Source organism: Thunnus thynnus, chromosome 15 (genome assembly GCF_963924715.1).
Source record: "Thunnus thynnus chromosome 15, fThuThy2.1, whole genome shotgun sequence".
NCBI lineage: Eukaryota > Metazoa > Chordata > Actinopteri > Scombriformes > Scombridae > Thunnus > Thunnus thynnus.
The window spans coordinates 25,248,139-25,268,623 of NC_089531.1; the positions used below are offsets into that span (position 1 = coordinate 25,248,139).

General features: G+C 39.1%; 1 protein-coding gene across 1 annotated transcript in view; it reads left to right on the forward strand.

Annotated features, from left to right (window-relative positions):
- Window positions 1-20,485, forward strand: part of khdrbs3 (KH domain containing, RNA binding, signal transduction associated 3) — a 106,630-nt gene that overhangs the window by 45,569 nt on the left and 40,576 nt on the right. The window contains exons 2-3 of the mRNA XM_067611528.1: window positions 5,259-5,377; window positions 14,048-14,164. Of these exons, the coding sequence (XP_067467629.1) occupies window positions 5,259-5,377; window positions 14,048-14,164 (236 nt within the window). The remainder of the gene's footprint in view (window positions 1-5,258; window positions 5,378-14,047; window positions 14,165-20,485) is intronic.

The following is a 20,485-nucleotide window of genomic DNA, read 5'->3' on the forward strand; positions in this document are numbered from 1 at the left end:
GCAGTTTAGGAGACAGTTCATGTTTCAGTTTCAGGTTTCAATTCATCACTTGCTGACAATATGCAATAAATGTAGAGAAGTTGATTTGGGTAAACAGGGTGAAGCCTTTAAATGATGGAGAAGAAAGTTTGTTGCAGCCTCACTTCCTGGTTTACACAGATAAAACGTAATTTTATTTTCATAGAATTCTTACGCAGCTTTAAAGATTTATAAACTGAATTATAAACTGAAAAGATTTACATTTATAAACTGAAAAAAGAGAAAAGGTGCATTCTGTTTGCATTACAGATCAGAATGAGTTGCATTGCATTCACTACATGTATAACAAAGTGACACACGATCCTATTAGTTGTGAATCTCCCCTCTGTCTTGTCCAGTAACAAGATCCGGTGTCCAGATACTGTATGTATGATATATCTCACATCTCAACATGAAATTGGCAGACTTAATGACCCAATTGCTTCCGTCACCAACTCAACTCTCCAGCACGCAGCTGAAGCCATGCATAATCCTACAAAATCTACCCATCTTATGAATTTTAAATGGGAGGGCCTAAATCACAGAGCTGCTTTTAAGTGAATCCATTTCTGATAGACAGCAGACAGCAGGGATGGTGTCCTGTTGTGGTGTGTCCTCACCCGAGCGAATGCATTTTATAGACCGTAAATATATTTTTAATGTGTGCAAAGGTTGTAAAGTTGGCATTTCATTCATGGGAGTCCCTAAACAACCTCACACTAGTAGAGCTAGATCTGGAAAAACAGATTATGGTGTAAAAAGTAGGGTGCTGCTGGAGCTCTCTGCTTAAAGGATGAATTCTATTTTTCTCACAACGTGCATCCTAACTTCATATCTTTACTGCAATCTATAATAATGAAGGTAGGACTGTAGTTAATTGCCGAGATCTAGGAACATACCAACATCCCCAACAAGAAGTCCAACTAAGCATGACACATCAACAGTTCGACTATCAGACAGGTTTTAAACAAACCTTCAAAAGTGTTTGGAAGCACTTTGAAAACTTAAGACTAATTGAGAAGTGTCACAAAGCTACAAAGTCTCATTTGTATTTGTTAGGGTTTCTGTGCTTTATGCTAATACTCATCTACCATTCACCAACAATGTCGACTCGTGGAGCTACGTGAAGAATGAAAGGAATTCAGCTTTTAAAGCCAGTGTGTCTCAGCTGCTCCGAGACCCAAATGGAATGAATATACAAAATATTGAATTTTGAAGATTTCCTTAAGTTATGCTTCACTCTGTTTGACTCTCTGATCTATGGGCTCCAGAGGAGACACTTGGCCTATATATTGCTGAATATGTATGTACAACTTGTTCCCCTGATGAGGGCTGTTGCTGCAGAAACATGTTGGTTTTTTCTTTTTACTGAAGATTATTATTTCTATAATTTTCATATGCTCCATAGAGCAGCTGTGAATGTGCAACAGATACAGTGTCATTTTTTAATAATTTTGATTTGTGAGGTTTCAAAATGTTTGTTACTATAACCAAGATTAAAGGATAATAGTGGTTTCTCACAATGTGGGTTGTACTTAGTCACAGTGGTGCATTGACCTACATGCTAGCATGCTCACATGCTAACATGTCGATTTTTTTGTAGGTAAGAAGGTTCACCATCTTAGTTTAGCAACATTTGCTGATTAGCACTGAGTGCAAAGTACAAGTATGGGCAAATTTAAAATTCAACCTGATGATGTCGCTAGATGAAAATTTATTACAATTCATCCTGATGGAAACATGAATGTATGTACAAAATGTAATGACATTTCATCCAATAGTTACATTTCACTCAAAACCACAAATGTCAACCCCATAGTAGAGCTACAAGAAAAGTCAGGAGATCACCAAAAGTCATCAGCATTTATCCTTGTCATCATGTTATCATGTCCGATTTCATGTCATGAGTTCATGGCAATCCATCCAATAGTATTGGAGATATTTCAGTCTGAACAAAAGTGATGGAAAGGTAAAACCATTTTGGAGCCTCACAAATCAAAAGGATAGAATAAGATATGTTACAAGTTTGCAGCTCCTCCAAGACTTGAATAGAAGCAAAGGAATGCTCTGCTCTTTAGGAGTAAGAAAAAGCAATATGTTTCTGCAGAATCAGGGGATGTACATAGATATTCAACACTGTATAGGCCAAGTTGCTCCTCCAGAGCCCATAGGTCAAACAGAACATACAGTATCTTCAGGAAATCTTTCAAATTCAATATTTTTTCATTCATTCCATTTGGGGGAGCTGAGACACATTAGCTTTAAAAGCTGTATTAACCCACTGAATTCCTTTTATTCTTTACATAACTTCACAAGATTGTTGATGACTTTGTATCTCTGGTGATATTTCTCAATGAGTCTCAGCATTCTCAGGCTCTGATTCACCAAAGGTTTGTTTTGCACCTCTCAAAACAACCAGATTATGATATCACGCTATTCACTATCCATTTGCACTCGAAGAAGAATCTCATGGAGCTGGCAGGGAAGAAAAAGAAAACAGCAGGCCCATTGTGTTTGTGACAGTGATGCATGTTTAAATCTCCTTCTTTTGAACACTTGTTAATGACTCGGAGATGGAGGTGGTTCTCAGTTCACGTTGCCACATTTTCTCCCTCATAAACTGCGGCACAAACAAGATCTGTTGAGAGAACTGTGGTTAGTAAATTCCCGCCAGCTGATTCTGTGTTACCGATGTTCAGAGGGTGAGCTCATTTGAAGCTGCAGTTTGGCTGCTTATTACACCTGCTGATTGATTGCCGTGCCCTGTTGGGGTCTATTTGGACTTGAAATGTTAGATTTTCTTAGTGAGCAAGCTGGAAAAATTGTGCTGCAAGCTTGAGAAGAAAAAAAAAAGAGAGAAAAATTGACGATTTGCAGTTGAAACACAATCTCAGTCACAATCTCCCAATACATCAGAGCCTGAATGTTTTGAGGACAACGCCTCGTGGAGGGAGGAAACTCTGTCTTGGCATGTTGCTAGGCGATGCATTAATATTAATGTTGTCTTTTCTCAGAACGTGTGCACTCTCTGCCCCCCTTGGGATAAACTGAAGCTTAAAGATATCTCCATCTTACTGATACTTCTTTTATCCTTGTTAAAACTCACATCAAAGGTTTAATTACTTTCAGCAAATGTAAAGCTGCAGAGCTTTGTTGAAAAATCACAATTGCCTTTTTAGTTGCTAGTTTGCAATGCTGATATGCTTGGCTCATTTCTGACCTAGTGTAATTGAAAAAAATGGGTATATAGTATATCTGATTGTGTATGTCAGAGTTTATTTGCTTGAATCTAATCACCATCATACCTGATTCTGAAGCGATTTTCCAAAATCTGTATACAACATGAACTGAAAACCTAAAGCGTCATGATTGTTCCGCTGTAATCTTTTTTTTTTCTCCACCCATTCAAAAATCATTTTGCACATGAGAAATAAATCTGTGATGGAGTTCGCCCTCTGCCTCACCCTTTCCCCTGCTGGGCTTTTAGCCGCAAGTCTTTGTCGTAGCCTCCCCGCAACTCTCAGCTGCCTTCTCTGCAAAACCATTTTCCTGGCACTGAAACACAGATGTTATCCATCTGATTAAACGTTCAAGGTTACATCTCTAAATACATCAAAGTCTACCTCTCCCAAAAGTAGAAGCGTGACAGCCAATATTTTTAATAGCCGGAGGTGTGAGCTTCAGTGTCCTCCCCATCATTTTTTAAATAAGGGACTTGAAAGGGACACTGGTACATGTAGTGTCTGTGCAAGTAAATTGATATCGCTGCTTTAATTACAAAGTATTATGGTGATGGAGCCTCAGCCAACAGGTGAGACGAATGATGCTGAGGGGACTTAATATTTATTGTCAATTAAAATAGTGTTGTTAGGATGTGTTTACTACAGCCTAAAAAGGGTTGGGCAGATCTGCAGGCTAGTGTCCATGAAAATTAATCAACAATTATGATAATTCATTAACCGATTGTCATTTTTCAAGCTAAAATCCAATCCATTTGCTGGTTCCAGCTCATCCATGATGCTTGTCTTTGTTTTATATGATTGCAAATTGGATATCTTTGGGTTTTGGACTATTGGTTGGAAAAAATGTCTTTGAAGACATGTCACCTCTGGAAAATTGTATGAAAATTGTCCTTCTGGGGACTAGCAGATTAAACAACAACAACAAAGAAATCGCCAGATTAAAGGAATAGTACAACAATTTGGGAAACATTCATATTTGCTTTCTTTCTGAAAATGAGATGAGAAGATTAATACCAAACTCATCTGTGCATTACTTATAGGGCTGTAACTAATAATTATTTTCATTATTAATTAATCTGTCATATATTTTCTTAGTTCATTGATTATTTGTCCAGTTTTTAAAATATATATATTTTTTAATTAAATTTAAAAAATGCTCAGCACAATTTAGCCCAAGGGTGAGTCTTTGATTTGTTTGTTTTGTCCAACCAAAAGTCAAAAAACCCCAAAGCTATTCAATTAACAATGATTGAAAAGAGTCAAGCAGAGAACCCTCCCATTTGAGAAGCTGGAAGCAAAGAATGTTTGGTGAAAAATGTCTGAAACCACTGACTTTTAATTCAGTTGTTGCCATTTATTTTTTATCGCTCGACTAATCCTTTAATCGACTGATCGTTTCAGCTCTCATTTAGTATGGAGCTGGAGATGGCATCTGGTTAGCCTAGCCTAGCATAAAGACTGACTACCCTGGTTCTCTACAAGGTTCTATAACACACCTGCCAACACCTCTAAAGCTCACCAATTAACACGTTGTATGTCAAATGTAAAAATGACAGCTTGTGGTTTCACATAGTTATGTGCCTCTCATCTCACTCTTGGAAAAGAAAGTGAATATGCTTATTAAGTGCTGAACTGTTTAATAGCATTTGACATTCTGACTCGTCATAGAAGGAACAGCACAGGTGTTACTAATAATATTAACGATGGCTCTGTTCTATTCAAGTGTCCCAGTAACCCACAACAGTGTGACAGTGAGCTAGCGTGCACAATACCCTGAAATCAAAGAAGGGATTCAGCCATCGTTATGTTTATTATTTATACCTGTGCTTTTCACACTGTGACATGTTAAAATATCCTCTGTGAAAAAGGATAATCGTTAGTTTCAACCCCACTGAGGACAAAAATGTTTGACCTCTGAACATTTTCATTCACAGCTAGACCTGAATATCTCCTGTTTGCCAACACTGACTCATTACTTTTCTATCTCCTTGTTTGCAGAGATTGAAAAAATTCAGAAAGACGAGGGGAAGGAAGAGGAGAAGTTCATCGACGTCGTCATCAACAAGAACATGAAACTGGGCCAGAAAGTTTTAATACCAGTCAAGCAGTTTCCTAAAGTAAGTGCTATAGTATCACCACCAGAGACTTCTCCAAGAATGTGATGTGCACAGATAGAGAATTTTAGATTGTGTTATTTATAGATAATGAAGCCAACTACAGTAGCTCTGGTTTTGATTTAAATTCCTTACAACAGCCACTTGACAGTTTTTGTTGATGCTTTATGTTATTAGATGTAGCATATCTGCAAGACGGCGTACAGGCAGAGTGTTGGCTGACAGAACTGGGGTAGAACTATATTAGGGTTGTTACTTCCTTTCTGAAGAATTGTTTAAGCTTTTGAAATGTTACAACTGTAATTCTCACTCCTCCTCCCTCATACACACACCTCTCTCTATTACACTGACCTTGGTCAATGACGCTTTGATGTCTCGGTATATTAATTTGTCAATGAATATTTATGAATATATGATTCAGAAGAATTATCTCAAAGTGGATTTCATTTTCTTGAGTGTGCAGTGGATTTATTATGATACATGGTGGATACATGGACTTTTAGGTCTTTTCACAACTCCTAGAACTCCTTTTTTCCCCCCAAAAGTTCAAGATTCGATCCATGCCAATGAGCTAAAAGTGACACACAAAGACCTTATAAGAAGAAATTGATAGCTTTGAGGGTGAGAGTGCAATTGCAATGCATCACATGTACAGATTTCTAGACAGTCAGCTTGAAGATGACCTCCACTTGAGGCCGTTTTGAGCGATAACACTGTTGCCACATTTGAGAGCACTTCAGCCTCGCCCGCCACAAGGAGCCATCACCGGCGGCGGCGTTTATTGGTGCCACGCGCTCGGTGCATGACAAGAATTTCCCGCCGGGAGCACGATGGGGAGGCTGGTGTAAAAGTGAGAGGGCCGCTCTTAGACGGGGACATCACTCAAGTTTTCACCTCAGCCCTCCAGGGGGAAGGACAGTGGTAACCTGCAGTGTGTGGATAGAGAGGACAGTGGGGAGGAAACACAGCACAAAAATCTCTGGAGATGCACATGGGTTTAGTGACCCCAAAGCCATTCTTTTCTGCTCAGTTACTCTGATTTGAACTTTAATGACATGCACAGTAAAATAATCTGAGTGTCAGTTTAACTTGCAGCGTGTAAAAATCAGCAATATGCCAGGTTTTACATCCACAGCAAGCATTTAATTAGACACTAACGGTAGCTTTGAAGACCCACTAGAGCCATATCAGCTCCTTGACAAACACTCTTTAATTGTAACTTAAAAATTTAAACTTTTTAGTTCTGGGAATTTATCTGGCTGCAGGAAAAAATCTGAGGGGGACCAATCACCATTAAATAGGATCTAGGATATTTGCAAACCATGTCTTTATACAACTTAGATCAATGTAATACTCACTGTGATGCCAAAATCTGAATTAAGCCTTGTTTGACCTTTCCTACATCCATGATTATACCTAGTAAGCACTGATTTGGTGATCTGAAGGTGACCTTATGATGGCGCTAGATGAAACATCAAGGGATCACCAAGGTTATTTAGATAGTTCCTTAGAGGACTATAGACGTCTGTACCAGATTTCATGGCAATCCATCCATTTGTTGAGATATTTCAGTCTGGACCAAAGTGGACAACTGACCGACATTGCTATCCATAGAGCCACACCGCTAACATGGCTAGCTGGGGATGGTTCAGCTAAATTATAACACTTTAACTATTTTTGATTGTTAGATGCTTGTAATGGATTTGTACATCAAATGTTTAAAATCTTTTGATACAGACAGGTGACAAATTAATGGAAAAACTGGTCTGAATGCTTGACCCCTATAGTGAGGGGATCTGGTGGCTCTGTTATGATTTGGGGGGCATTTTGCTGGCATGATTTGGATCCACTTGTCCCCTTAGAGATGGAGGGGTCACTGCAAATCAATACAAAGTTGTTCTGAGTCATCACCTTTATCCTATGATGAAACATTTCTATCCTGATGGAAGTGGTCTCTTCTAGGATGACAATGCCCCAATTCACAGGACACAAGGGGTACTGAATGGTTTGATGAGTATGAAAATGATGTGAATCATAAGCTATGGCCTTCACAGTCACCAGATCTCAACCCAATTGAACACCTATGGGAGATTTTGGACTGACAGTGCTCACCACCATCATCAAAATGCCAAATGAGGGAATATATTTTGGAAGAATGATGTTCCATCCCTCCAATAGAGTTCAAACACTTGTAGAATCAATACCAAGGCGCATTAAAGCTGTTCTGGTGGCACATGGTGGCCCAACACCTTACTAAGACACTTTATGTTGGTTTTTCCTTCAATTTGTCACCTGTCTGTACATTATATTCACATTCATGTTTGTTATCATGGTACTCGCAGTCTGTGAAAGTTATACTGTATGTAGTGCTAGCATCTTGCTAGCTTAAGTTTATTTAGATGCTAGCTTACATAACTATAGTTTCAACAATATTTCAGTGACTATATGTTAACCTGTGGTTAGGACTTGCTTCAAAATTTAAATTTAAATATAGCCCTTAAAAAATCTGTTCCATGTTCCCCAGATGTTTAAAGAATTTCTTTAAAAACAAATTTACCATAGTTTTAGTATAGATGTCTAAATGTCTTTGAACCTGATAAGCTGCAACAATTAATCAATTAGTTGTCGACTATTAAATTAATTGCCAACTATTTTGATAATCAGAGTCATTTTTTAAGGAAAAAAAGTCCAAATTCTCTCAAATGTGAATATTTTCTGGTTTCTTTAGTCTTCTATGATCATAAACTGAATATTTTTGGGTTGTGGACTGTTGGTTGGAACAAAACACATTTGAGGACGTCATCTTAGGCTTTGGGAAACAGTGTTTCACCATTTTCTGAAATTTAATAGACCAAACAACTATTCAATTAATTGAGAAAATAATTGACTGATTAATCAATAATGAATACAATTATTACATGACAGCCCTAAACCTGATAATCATCAAATCAAAGCCTACTCTATGGTTTTTGCTTGAACTTTGAGAAAGAGTCATTACTCTCATCAGGTATGAGCATGCACTCCAATTTAGAGCTGAAATTAATTCGACAATATAATGTTGGTGAGGATGGAGGGCTGTGTATTGTATGTAGTGTCCCCTTGAGGCTGATCTGAGTCTCCTCGGTTCACAGCTAACCAGATATGCTTTGACAGCTTTGATAAGTAGAGCCACTAATATGCTGTTTAGAGCTCCAACAAGCCACCGAAGGAAGACAAATTCAATTTGTTCTATATGGCAGGTTGCAATGGCAAGAGTGATCGGTTTGACTTGAATGGGTTTTCTCCTGAGCTGCAAGCATTACCTTTTGGCTTCTGGCATTGAAGTGGCACTGCCATTTTCCAAATAGCCATTTACGAGCACATGTGGAGAGGTTAAATCCATCCTCTGCAAACATAGCTTTTTATCAAAATGAACTGGGCAAGGACACCATGCGGCAAGCTCCGGGCTCCAGGCTGCTGATTCTCTGTGATAAAATGCAGCTGTTCCTCAGTGATGATTTTTAATGCCCAACACTGATGAATTTTGAGCCTTTCTGAGATATTGGCAAGAGTGATGATATTATAGTGTTGCATGGTGTGTCTCTGTTCTATAATGGACATTGCAGCAAGCAAATCTTGGATTCTTTTTAATATTTTTTTTCTCATAGATGCTCACCCAAGTATAGCGTTTTTTTTAGATTTAACTGAAACCTTGTTTACAGAAATAGAGCGTCTAAGATTTTAAATCATGATTTAACCAGTATGACACATAATCTCACACCTACTCAAGAACTAAAAATATCCCACCTTTTGAACAAAGATGCACTATCAGCTCTCATCTGTACATTTGCTGGATCTGTGGGCCTTCTCGCAGAAAGCATCTTTTGACAGAAAGCACTGCAGGCCATTAGCAAGGCATAAGGAGTCCCACTGGTTTATTTCCAGTTCAGATTGTGGCTTTTCTCTTTGCCGGGAGCAGTGATTTATCCTCCTGCTGTCGTTCCTGTCCTGCTGTCCTCAGCACAATCACTCTACGCTGGCTCTCTGTGAGCACACCTTTCGCCAGCCTCGCAGTAATACATTCAGCAAATGATGAAAAGATCTCAGATGTGCCTCCCCCCTCACCCACCCCCCGAACCCCCCACCTCCCTCTCTCCCTCCCCCTGCCACCCTTTTCTCCTGCACCCCCTTCAAGTTAAGTGTGATAAATCATACATCCTTTCCCTGCTTGTGTCTTCTGTCTTTCTCGTCATCCACATGGCTTTGTTTTCTTCAGCTTCCAACCAGGATATGGCGCAACAATTCAAATTCTGCTTTCATATATGTTTTTAAGTCATCACATCTATTTTGATTTTATTTGTAGTTATTTTTTGTGCACCGAAAACCACAACAGAGCAGCAGGTGGCAACCTGTGATTAAACACATCAGCTTTACAGACAAGCAGCAGCGCAATCCTCCACACCGTCTAATGACGTGAGCCAGCACAGGAGCCCAGGCAGGTTTTTGTAAGTCACATAATCCCTTGTGATAACTAAAGCATTAGCAAAACCCCAAAGCATCAATCACAGTCGGAGTCAGGCGGATTTTGATATCTGATAAACAGCAGGGATTACATTTATGTGTTTAGTAAGACTATATTTGGTGGATTGTCCATATGAGGAGATGTTAGTTTCCCTCTTCAAACATATCGACTGGCTGGTGATGTGTTTAAATGTCCAGATTAAGAAGTCTCGCTGACATTTACAGGCATTAGTCAAACAAATATAAGTCAAGTCTACATGATTTCTTTTTAAATGAGCCTGTCCTCCCAAGAAAAACAACACTATAGGTAGTAAGTTCATTCGCCAAAAACGTCAGTTAGTAATTCAGCCTTGGTTGTATCCCTACTGTATGTTTTTAGCAGTCTGTATTAATATCGATAAGTGAGATCCATGCTTCTTTTCAAACTTGACTTATTCAGTGTGCACATAAAGAGTTTCTTGTATATTATTTCACACTTACATACTAAAAGAATATCAGCAGGTGTAAAACACATGCAAGTCAAGAAGGTGTGAGTTTATACAGTGAAAATCCTCCAATATTCAAAATGAAAAAAAGATAATGAGGAAAAAAAGAAAAAATATCTCACACTTTCTGTTTTTCTTTCTTCTTACTTCTGCTGATGAACTTGACATCTTTAATGTTCTGTGTGCCTTTAATTCTGCTTTATTTAGAATGACAGAATGATTAAATTAGAGACTCACCCGTAGGACATTCATTGGATTAACACAGAAATTAATAAAGTAATCTTTAATTAAAAGTTTTCAGAGGATGAGTCTCTTCAGGTGTTCTGGTGGATAAAACGTAGTGGATTTTATTCAGCCTATTCTTGTGGCATACCTTGTTCTCATTCAACAAAGTCTGTCTGTGTTTGAAATTGCCCAATAAAACCCATAATGTATCTTTTACAAAGAGCACTTGCTACTTCTTCTCTACTCCGCTCACCAACAAGCCAACCTCTTACTGTGTCTCTGATTTCACTGAAGCTCAAATAAGCTGAAAACAAAATTCATGTCTGCATCAATTTCTATTTTACAGCCTGTCTGATATTTCTGTTCACATAAATTCTCTGCTAAGGCTAATTTTGCTGTGCTCACTTCCTGATGAACAGTTGATATGGCATCTACATCAAGATATGGGGAGGAACATAGTCGCGTTTTGTTTTTGATCCTTCTCCTTTTGCTTAGACAGAAGACTTAGATATCCTCACAAACATCCTGGACACTGTGTCCAATACCCAACCTGTCTGAGGGATGGAAAGGGTGCACGATATCTATGGTACACGGAGAGATGTCGGCTGTGTGATGTGGCTCTGCAAATCATTGTTCAAGAGACGGCACAGCTCAGTGATCAAGGCTCTATCCAGGTGGAAATGATGGATGCGCAGGACATCGGTTAAACTAGGCACATTTAAAACATTTCCTGACACCCTCTGTTCGCCCCGGTGGTGCTGTCTCTTTGATGATCCTTTTGTAAACTTGAATACATTAGAGGCAGGACACATTTTGCTTAGATAAGTTTAAATTGAATTTTCTTGACCCAACAATTCATATCCTTGTCAATATATTGATGAATTTCACCAGAGGCAATGCAAGGTTAGGTGAGGTTAGGAGCGTACAAATGGAGCAAAATTAGCATCAAAGTCCATACCCTCTAATATGAAGATAGTCTTACATATTCATCAATCTAAGGTCATAACTTTGCAGGAGGCCGCTTATTCACATTTGCAAGTACAAGGTTGGAATTAGCACAGTGGGGCATGGTATTTACTTTAAGGAAAAGGCTGAATGGGGCCCAGTATGACCAATTCCAGTCACAGGACTCGGTGTAATTATAAAAGTTGAAGAAACATACAGTAGCGGAGAACTGCTGGAGTTCAGCCTGGCCAGGATAAAAACCCAACTGCATTAGAGCGAATCACTAAAGCTGGCCTCTCAAATCCCTCACCCAGGAATTGGCAGGAGCCTCCTAATAAGCACTTACTCTCTGTACAAAAGGAAGGAGAGATATAGGTGAGGTGTAGAACAAAACTGGCTGTTTTTTTTTTTTTTTACCTCCTGCTAGCTAATTGATGACCTAGATAGTTGAGGAAGACAGCTGTATAACTCACTGTTAAAGGAAAACATGGAGAAGGGGGAGAAAAGCATCGCTCTCCTTTCGCCTGCCTGACCATCTCCAGCTGCTGGTGGAATTGTGTTTAGCCCTTGTTAAGGTTGTATGACTTTGATGGGTGTCTGCGCACAACATCCCGCGACAAAGTAATGCATAACATTTGGGTTTTTATGGCAAAAAGCGGTGACCTTGTGAAGTAATCTAAGCCCGGAAGCCTTTGATGGACGGCGACATGCCAGAAGTGGTCAAGTTAGATGTTAGCTCAAACAAGCACATTACTGCACACTGGAAATTTATCTTAAAATATTCCAACAGATTTGGGAAATGTGTTGAAGTGATACTAGAGTGTAAAGCTCTGATGCAGGCGGCATGTACAATTATACTACTGTATGGGCTGGTTGATATGACCTAAAATACTGTATATATTACATAAAATTGTCACATTTACCTTCATAATAACAAATGTCATGATGTTTTTTTATGTTTTTTAACACATCAGTGCTATTTCCTTTCATATATTGGTTAATTTCTGATTTGTCTATGCTAATTAATCATAATCTGACCAACTGAAGATTCTGGGCGTCTGGACTGGGCTGTGGGCTGATAGGATGGTTGAAAAACAAGTAAGATGTTATAGGTTATTGGTATTTGTTATTTTGTCGCTGTCCTCAGTGTAAAAAGGCACTCCACCAATTTTACATCCTAAAGTCAATTTTCCAGTTACATGGAGTACTACTTAGCCTGTGAACACAGTTAATGTCCTCTGTGGCTCTGGAGGAGCTTTGTCAAGTCTGAGAAAATGACTCAAGTAGCATCACTTGAGTAATGGTTGCATTGTGGGAAGTGTACAGAAGGAACTTTAGGTGTAAAAGACTCCACTGCATCAATTTTGATCCCACTGTGTGTGCCCTTTTATAATATCTATAATATGGGACTCTGATCATTCTAGAAAAATTGTAATGTGAGTAAATTAAGGTTCATAACAGATTTCTAATATAGTTCATTTGATAAATTGGTCTTATTTCCCATGGCCCCCTAACTTTTCAAAACCCTACCTCACTTTTACAGTTTCAGTTTGATCTATTCATAAAAAAAACAAAAAAGAACTTGCTGAACAGTGTCTTCTTATTGTGAGAGGTGATCAAAATGATGATACACTCACCTGAGTCTCGGTTGTTGCAGTGTGCAGCGGGTGCTCTGCACACTTCTTTTGGCACTGGATTCAGCCCTTTTTGGCAACACAGAGGTACAGGCCTCTCTACCTTATTGGTGAAGGCTGTCAGGGCTGTCTGCCATCTCAGAGGGAGACTGCAGGCACTACTAACCCGCCCTGCATGGTTTTTTGGATTTAAAAAAAAAGTAATTCAATTTGTGCTTTTATTTACAGTTTATATTGTCCTAAAATACACTAGAATTATGGCAGTAAAGGACACTAACCTTTGCAGGAAAGATGTGAATACATTTAATAATATATAATATATAATTGCATATAAATACATGAGTATCAGGTGGAAATTAGCTGTGATTACAGGGTTAGTTCATTAATAATGCAGCAATTTACATAGGATTAATTTTTTTACACTATAGTATCATCATTATGGAAAGCACAGATTTTATCATAATTTGTTTAATGCAAGACTGATATGATTGTATATAAATGCACAAAATAACATCAATTATCACTTTTTATACAAAGAACCTCTGACTTCATTGTGTCTCCATCACTTGTGAAACCAAACCTACATCCCCGCTACTGAACATACTTGTGAATTTTATGCTTTTAGATTTTCAGGCAAAGTGTACACTGCAGAACATCTTCATGCAATAAAAGGTCAAGGTGACAAATTGGTCATCTCAGAAAAGCTTCCATACCGATCCTATCGAGACACGGACGGGAAGAAATTGCTGATAAATTTTTATTATCTTCAGTCAAGAGCTAACGCCGGTTGAGCCACGTGTGATTGACCTAAGAAATGTATTTGCTCTTTATCTCAAACACACAGATTCTGATTGATGCGTGCTCTCTCTTGCTCTCTGTTGCAGTTTAACTTTGTTGGCAAACTCCTCGGGCCGCGTGGGAACTCATTAAAGAGACTACAGGAGGACACGCTCACAAAGATGTCAATTCTTGGAAAAGGATCCATGAGAGACAAAGAAAAGGTAACACTCCAGTCTGTTATTTAATTTTTTCTCTTGCTCTCCTCAGTCCTTTTCACTCTTTTACCCCTCAGTCTGCTGCAGTTACTCTTTCACAAGGTTTGAATGGGCGGGCTGGACTGAACACAGGAGTTAAGGGACCCCCCATAACAGATTTTAATGAGAGGAAGTCCAGTGATTTTTCATGAAATAAAACTGGGTTTTTTAATGCGCTGACATGAGGTGACTTTGTGCTCTTGCCCCAGTTTTTTCCTCAATGCTGCAAAAAAAGTTTTTTGTTTTTTTTTCCCAGAGAAAGTTGTAAGCTCTCCAAATTGTGCAAATGCACATTTTTGTACATGACTCACTGTAGACAATAGTGATGCCTGAACTGATTAATCTGTTGATTATTTTCTTTAATCAAATAATCAATTCTTTGGTCTGTCAACATGTCAACAACTAGTGAAACACACCCATCACAAGTTGGTTTTGTATGACCAACAGTCCAAAAATATTCAGTTAACTGTCATAGAAAACCAAAAATATTCACATTTAGATGATGGAGCCAGTGCTTTGTTTTTGTTTGTTTGTTTTTTTTTTTTTTTTCATTTTTGCTATAAGAACACATTACAGATTACTCACTCTTAAAATTATGATCACATGAAGCTGATTCATTCTGAACTATTTTCATTTGTATTCCTCTTTACTATAATTGGGAAAAGACGATCTGAGCAGCTTTATGTTCATAATTCTGTTTCATATCAAATCAGTGTGAGCAGATCACCCCAGTAACTCAGACTTCATTTGATTGACAGCTCAAGGGTCACCATGAGCACATGCGGTTTTGAAAAACAGCTTCATCGTGAAAACAAATTTCAAAAGTTTATGTTAATTCCAATGATCTTGGGAGCGGCAGACACGTCCGACATCTTCCACAGAAAACAAAATACACACAGGCAAATCAAATGCAGACTGTACACAGGGCAACACTCCAGATCCGAGACATCCAGACACTCTAGATGTCTGATTTTGTATATATTGTTATATAAACTCTGTCACAGCATAGAGAAAAATGCCCCTTCATGATAAATATACATAAATGGAAACTTTGTGGTAAGAAAGGATGGATTTTATGAGGAAGCTATAACCTGAAATTTCAAACACAATCCAGTTTAACAACGCCTGTTTGTCAATGATCATGTCGGTATATAAAGAGAGGATATAAATGGCTCCAGCAGCGGCTCTTTAGCAGCAGAATTGATTGCAGACTCGGTTAACTGGGAATAAATCGACTTCACTTGGCTCGTCTGCGTCTCTCCTCTCTGTCTGTTTGTCGGGAGGGTTGATTTGTTGGCGGCGATGATTCTTGCAATCATACAGCACATTCTTTTTGATTACCGTGATCAATAGTCTTTGATGGTCCACTTCTGTCGAGTACTTGAAGAAAAGATCTGTCATGGAGATGTGCTGACCTCGGCAGCCCTTACCTGTCTACGCAAACCTGCCGCGGGATTTATGACTGACAGCTTTCTGTCGGGGACACTCCGTACAGCGCTGCTTCCTCTATTTTTCTTTCTTTTTTTTTTTTTTAGGGGGAAGAGGGATACACCCTCGCTACTACTTTATCTTCAGCTGGTTGCTGACTCTCTGTTTTGAGCTGCACAGCATGTGTCATCGTAGTTTCCAGCAATTGATATTCCTCGTGTACGTCAGGGAGCCACTGCAAAGCAAAAAGATGGGTCTACTTTCACCCAGAGGTTTTCTCAAACAAGTAAAAACAAAGCTGTCTTGTTTTCACAGAAGCCCCAAGTGAAGCACTGTTGCCTTTCAGGACATGTTTCTATTTATGTTGATAAAATACATACTGTGCTGTACTTCTGGGCTGCTCCTGACTGACAGGAAAGGAGATAATGTACAGTTTTCACCCTGCGGAAGACATCAGATGTAAATGTAATTGTAGCCCTGCTACTCAGAAAATACAGTATACAGTAATACATGTGTTGGAAGATGAAACCGTACAATGTTCAGTACATTACCCTTTAAGCTCTTAGACACAGCAAAGAGCCGGGATAATTGCTCAAATGCTGCTGCGGGACCTTGATCTTGTGTTGACAGGAATGTGAGTGTAGAGAGGTTGAAAGGCACCGAGCTGTCGGAATCACAGTCTCCCCGCCTGGTTATGGCACCTCGGTTGTCCTGCCGCTGTCAGAACAGGATGATGTAAAGGCATCCGTGTTCCGCGCCCCCTCCTCGTTAGCGCTGTGATTAACTCATCCATTTTCCTCCCTGGGACTTGTAGTCCCTCTTTAATTTCCCTGATAGACAAAACAATCACATTTTCTTTGTTTCACCTTCAGTAAGTCGTGCGTTGGATTTAATTGTGAGCTGCTGCAGAAAAATACCTTCACTGTTGGCAAGAGCGGTCCATATGAACTGTCCTCCACTCAAAAAAAAATCGACCACTTTGTGTCTGGTCCTTGCAAATAATTTATAAGCCCATCTTCAATTGGACATCTAGGGGATGATGTAATTGAAATCACATTATCAAGATGAATTGTGAGAGATCAAGTTCAGAGTGTTTTGCAACATTTTGTACATTTTATTGTACTTACCAGTTTACAGGCTTACAAAATAATAATCTATTGACACTGTCATATGAATCAATGACTATTTAGCTGCTCCTGCTGATTGTGCAGTCACTGTAGAATCTAAACAACAGTTTTCTGCCTCATTACTTTATCTTATTGTCAAATGCCATATCTTAATCTTTTTTATTGATCTGTCTCAGCACCGATTGCAAACTCAGGAGATCCCCTTTGTTTGTATTTTTTGTTTTTTTTCTTTGAGAGTTTGTTCTTATCTTCACTGAAGGTATTGATGGTGTTGGGTAGATTGGGTACAGCCCGGCACAGTGGGCTATGTAGCCTTTTTGAGTGTTTTGCTTTCTGGAACAGATCCTGTGGCACACAAGAAGTGATGTATTTCATTTGAATCGATGCAATAACCGCTTCAGCTGTGTCACCAGTAGAAGCCAAAGTACAGTAGCTCAACAAACAATGAAAAGGACACCGCTAAGTGGCGCCTACTAAACGTTCTCAACAGAAAATGCAACCAGGTTTAAAAACATCTGCATGATGAGCAAGTTTAGCTAGCTGAGACAAAATAATTTAAAAAAACTGTTGTTTAGGACTCATTTGATCAATTAATGGAATAAGCTGAATCCAGAACATGTTTTCCTTGATAACTGATTTAAACAATCAATCAGCAAGCATGCTCATTCTCAATATATTTCCTATTCATCAAGTCATTGATTAATTCTCTAATTGTCTCAGCTTTAGAAATTTTATCAAACCATACTGCAATTTTGGTACTGACTTACTGGTTTTGACCCCAAAATTTGCAAAGAGACTTTGCCAAAGACATTTAGAATATTGGTGTTTTGGGTTTAAATATTTCACTCAGACATTACAAAGCTTCAATGAAGACTTGGAATGAGCCAATACAGAATGCGGGGGAGAGTTGCCTTAAATGTAATGTGTGACAGTTGTGATATGCACGTTTTCTCTTGCTACGTAAATACCATCATGACCTCATCACGTTGGCATGTGGCCAGAGCAGAACTAAACATCCCTGAGAAATATCAGCAAGATTCGGCCACTCTGCAGGGAATGGCAGCTGGAAAACCGGTTTAGCACAAAGTAAGTGAAAATTAAGATCCAGAGGTATTTTTGAAATATAAAGTTGTGTATATGTGGCGTGGAGCATGTATCTGTTCTTCGTCAGTTAGCATAGTTTTCGGGTCATGCATGTTAGTTCTGGTCTGTGAGGAACGCCAAAGCATGGACGTGACCAGCAGTTCATTTGTAGCACGTTACATTTGTAACTGCCTAGATTTTTGGGCACAACCTGATTATTTTCCCCTTTGTTTACTTCCTGAATTCTACCAAATAGGGAGAGGAAAACAAGGTTAGTGCCCAGGGATGTGCTAGAAAAAGCTTCAGAAGAAGCATATTGCATATACCATTTCACTCTGTACAGGTATTGTAAGGCAAGAACGAGCCTGGAGGAGAAGGGAAGCCACGAGCTTCCAAAGTCAGGGTATACGAGAACTTAACTTTGGATAATGCCCCAAGGAAGTTAGAATAGATTGAAACAGTAATAGCTTGGTCATCTTACATTAAAATAGAAGGCTTTTTTGTATGTCATGATTTTTCATTCATAGTTACATAAATAGTAAGTAATATAAGAAATTCCTGGTCTTAAATTCATAATTTAAATAAATCAGAAACTCGATTTGATAATATAAAATGTTATGTGAAAAGTCATGTGTGGAAAAAGAACAGTACAATTAAATATGATAAATTAGAAAGAAATACAAATAAATATGAATGGTATTTACATGTAATGTAACCATGCATTTTTTCAGGACCACAGACTTGCATACCAGTTGGAAAACCAATATAGCTGCAAATACTAGAGTCATGACGAGAGAAAGACATGGCAGGGAAGGACCGGTTTGTTGGATTCATGAAGAGGCACCAACATTTGTCAACACAGCGTCCACAGGCTGCTAGCCTTTCCTGTGCCACCAACTTCAACCAAGTCAACGTCCAAGCCTTCTTCAAACTGGCTGTTGTCCTGGAATGCTTTACTTTGAAGCCAAGGATATGTGGAACATGGACGAGACTGGTATTATGACAGTCCAGACGCCAAACAAAATAGTGTCCACCAAGGGGGTGAAACAAATAAGGGCAATGACCTCAGCAGAGAGGGGCACCCTCATCACCATGGCCTTTGCAGTTAATTCACAAAGTAACAGTGTACCAATTCATCTTTCCCAATAAGTTCCAGCCCTTCAAAATTAATGGTGGACCTACTGGCTTCATTGGGACAGCCAATGGATCAGGCGGGATGTAGCAGGATGATTTCATTGTGTTTCCCCAGCACACCCTTACGTCAGCACAGGCCAAGATGATCCTTTTTCTTGACAAGCATGCGTCACACTTGTCCATCCAGGGGATTGACTTCTGCAGGGAACACAGAGTTGTTTTTCTTGTCTTTCCCTCCCCATTGCTCCCACAAACTACAATCCAGGACAGGAGTGTGTATGGGCCTTTGAACAGGTAGGTCAACACCACCATCGACAGCTGGATGAAGAACAATCCAGGTAATAACATAATTACGATAAAGAGAGAACTTAATAATAATAATAATAATAATAATAATAATAATAATAATAATAATAATAATAATAATCTTCATTTTTAAATCACTTTGCTGAGCAAGGTATAAAACTTTGCAAAATGCCTAGAAGATATAAAACCATACATGACTTTCTCCAGATCAGAGAAGTGCAAAAATGATCTTATGATCTAAGAAATTAAGACTATGGGGCTCTATGACGTCCCAGCTGTTGTAGCAACAGCTCTGCCATATGCCACCACACCAGCCAACATAATGGCTGGGTTCAGATGGTCCGGAGCTTATCCCTTCAACCTGCACATCACTCCATTTCAGGAGGGGGCAGCTGAAGAACCATCTGCAGCAGCTGAAAGTATGGGGTGTTTCAAATGTGTTGCTGTTCGCGTTTACCCGAAGGCTGGACCCAAAAAAGCCACCACCATGGGAAGAAAGAGGAGGACAACAGTTATACTAACAGAAACACCAACAAAACAGGCCTTGGAAGAGGAGAGAGAAAAGCGAGTTGCACCACGCAGTTCCAAGCCCCAGAAGAAAAAACAAACAATAGCTACCTGGGAGAAGAGACACGCTGGATGCCAGGTTTGTGGGGAGGATTTGTTTCATTGAAGCCTGGAGAAGTCTGGGTGCAATGCTGGAGCTGTAAAGAGTGGACCCATGAGGAGTGCACAGAGGGAGGGAAAATCTACAATTAACTTGGTGAACCCACAGCAGGAAATGGGCCCCCTGGAAAAAATCCCAATCAAATTAAAATGGCACACATTTTAATGTATTTTTATATTCTTTAAGCCATTGAGAGGTTGTAGTCTTACCTTAAAAAAAATGTTATTGATCAGCTCACAAGAGCAACTTCATTTTTGGATGAAATGTTGTTTATGCACTGTATGCATCCATGTTTGTACTGTTTAATGTAATGTTTAAATGCTGGCAGGAAGTTGTTTTCATAGCATGGCCTTGTATATCTGTCTTTTGTCAATAAAAATTGCAAATAGAAATGGACTGCGTGGCTATAGCATAGATTGTAAAGCTTAGTGACCTGGGGTGTTGCTTTATTTAAAAGCATGCGTCGTATTGGCCAATGCTCAATGTTCAGTTAGATATCATTCAATTATATTCTAAATCAGATTTACTGGTACATCCGGTAAG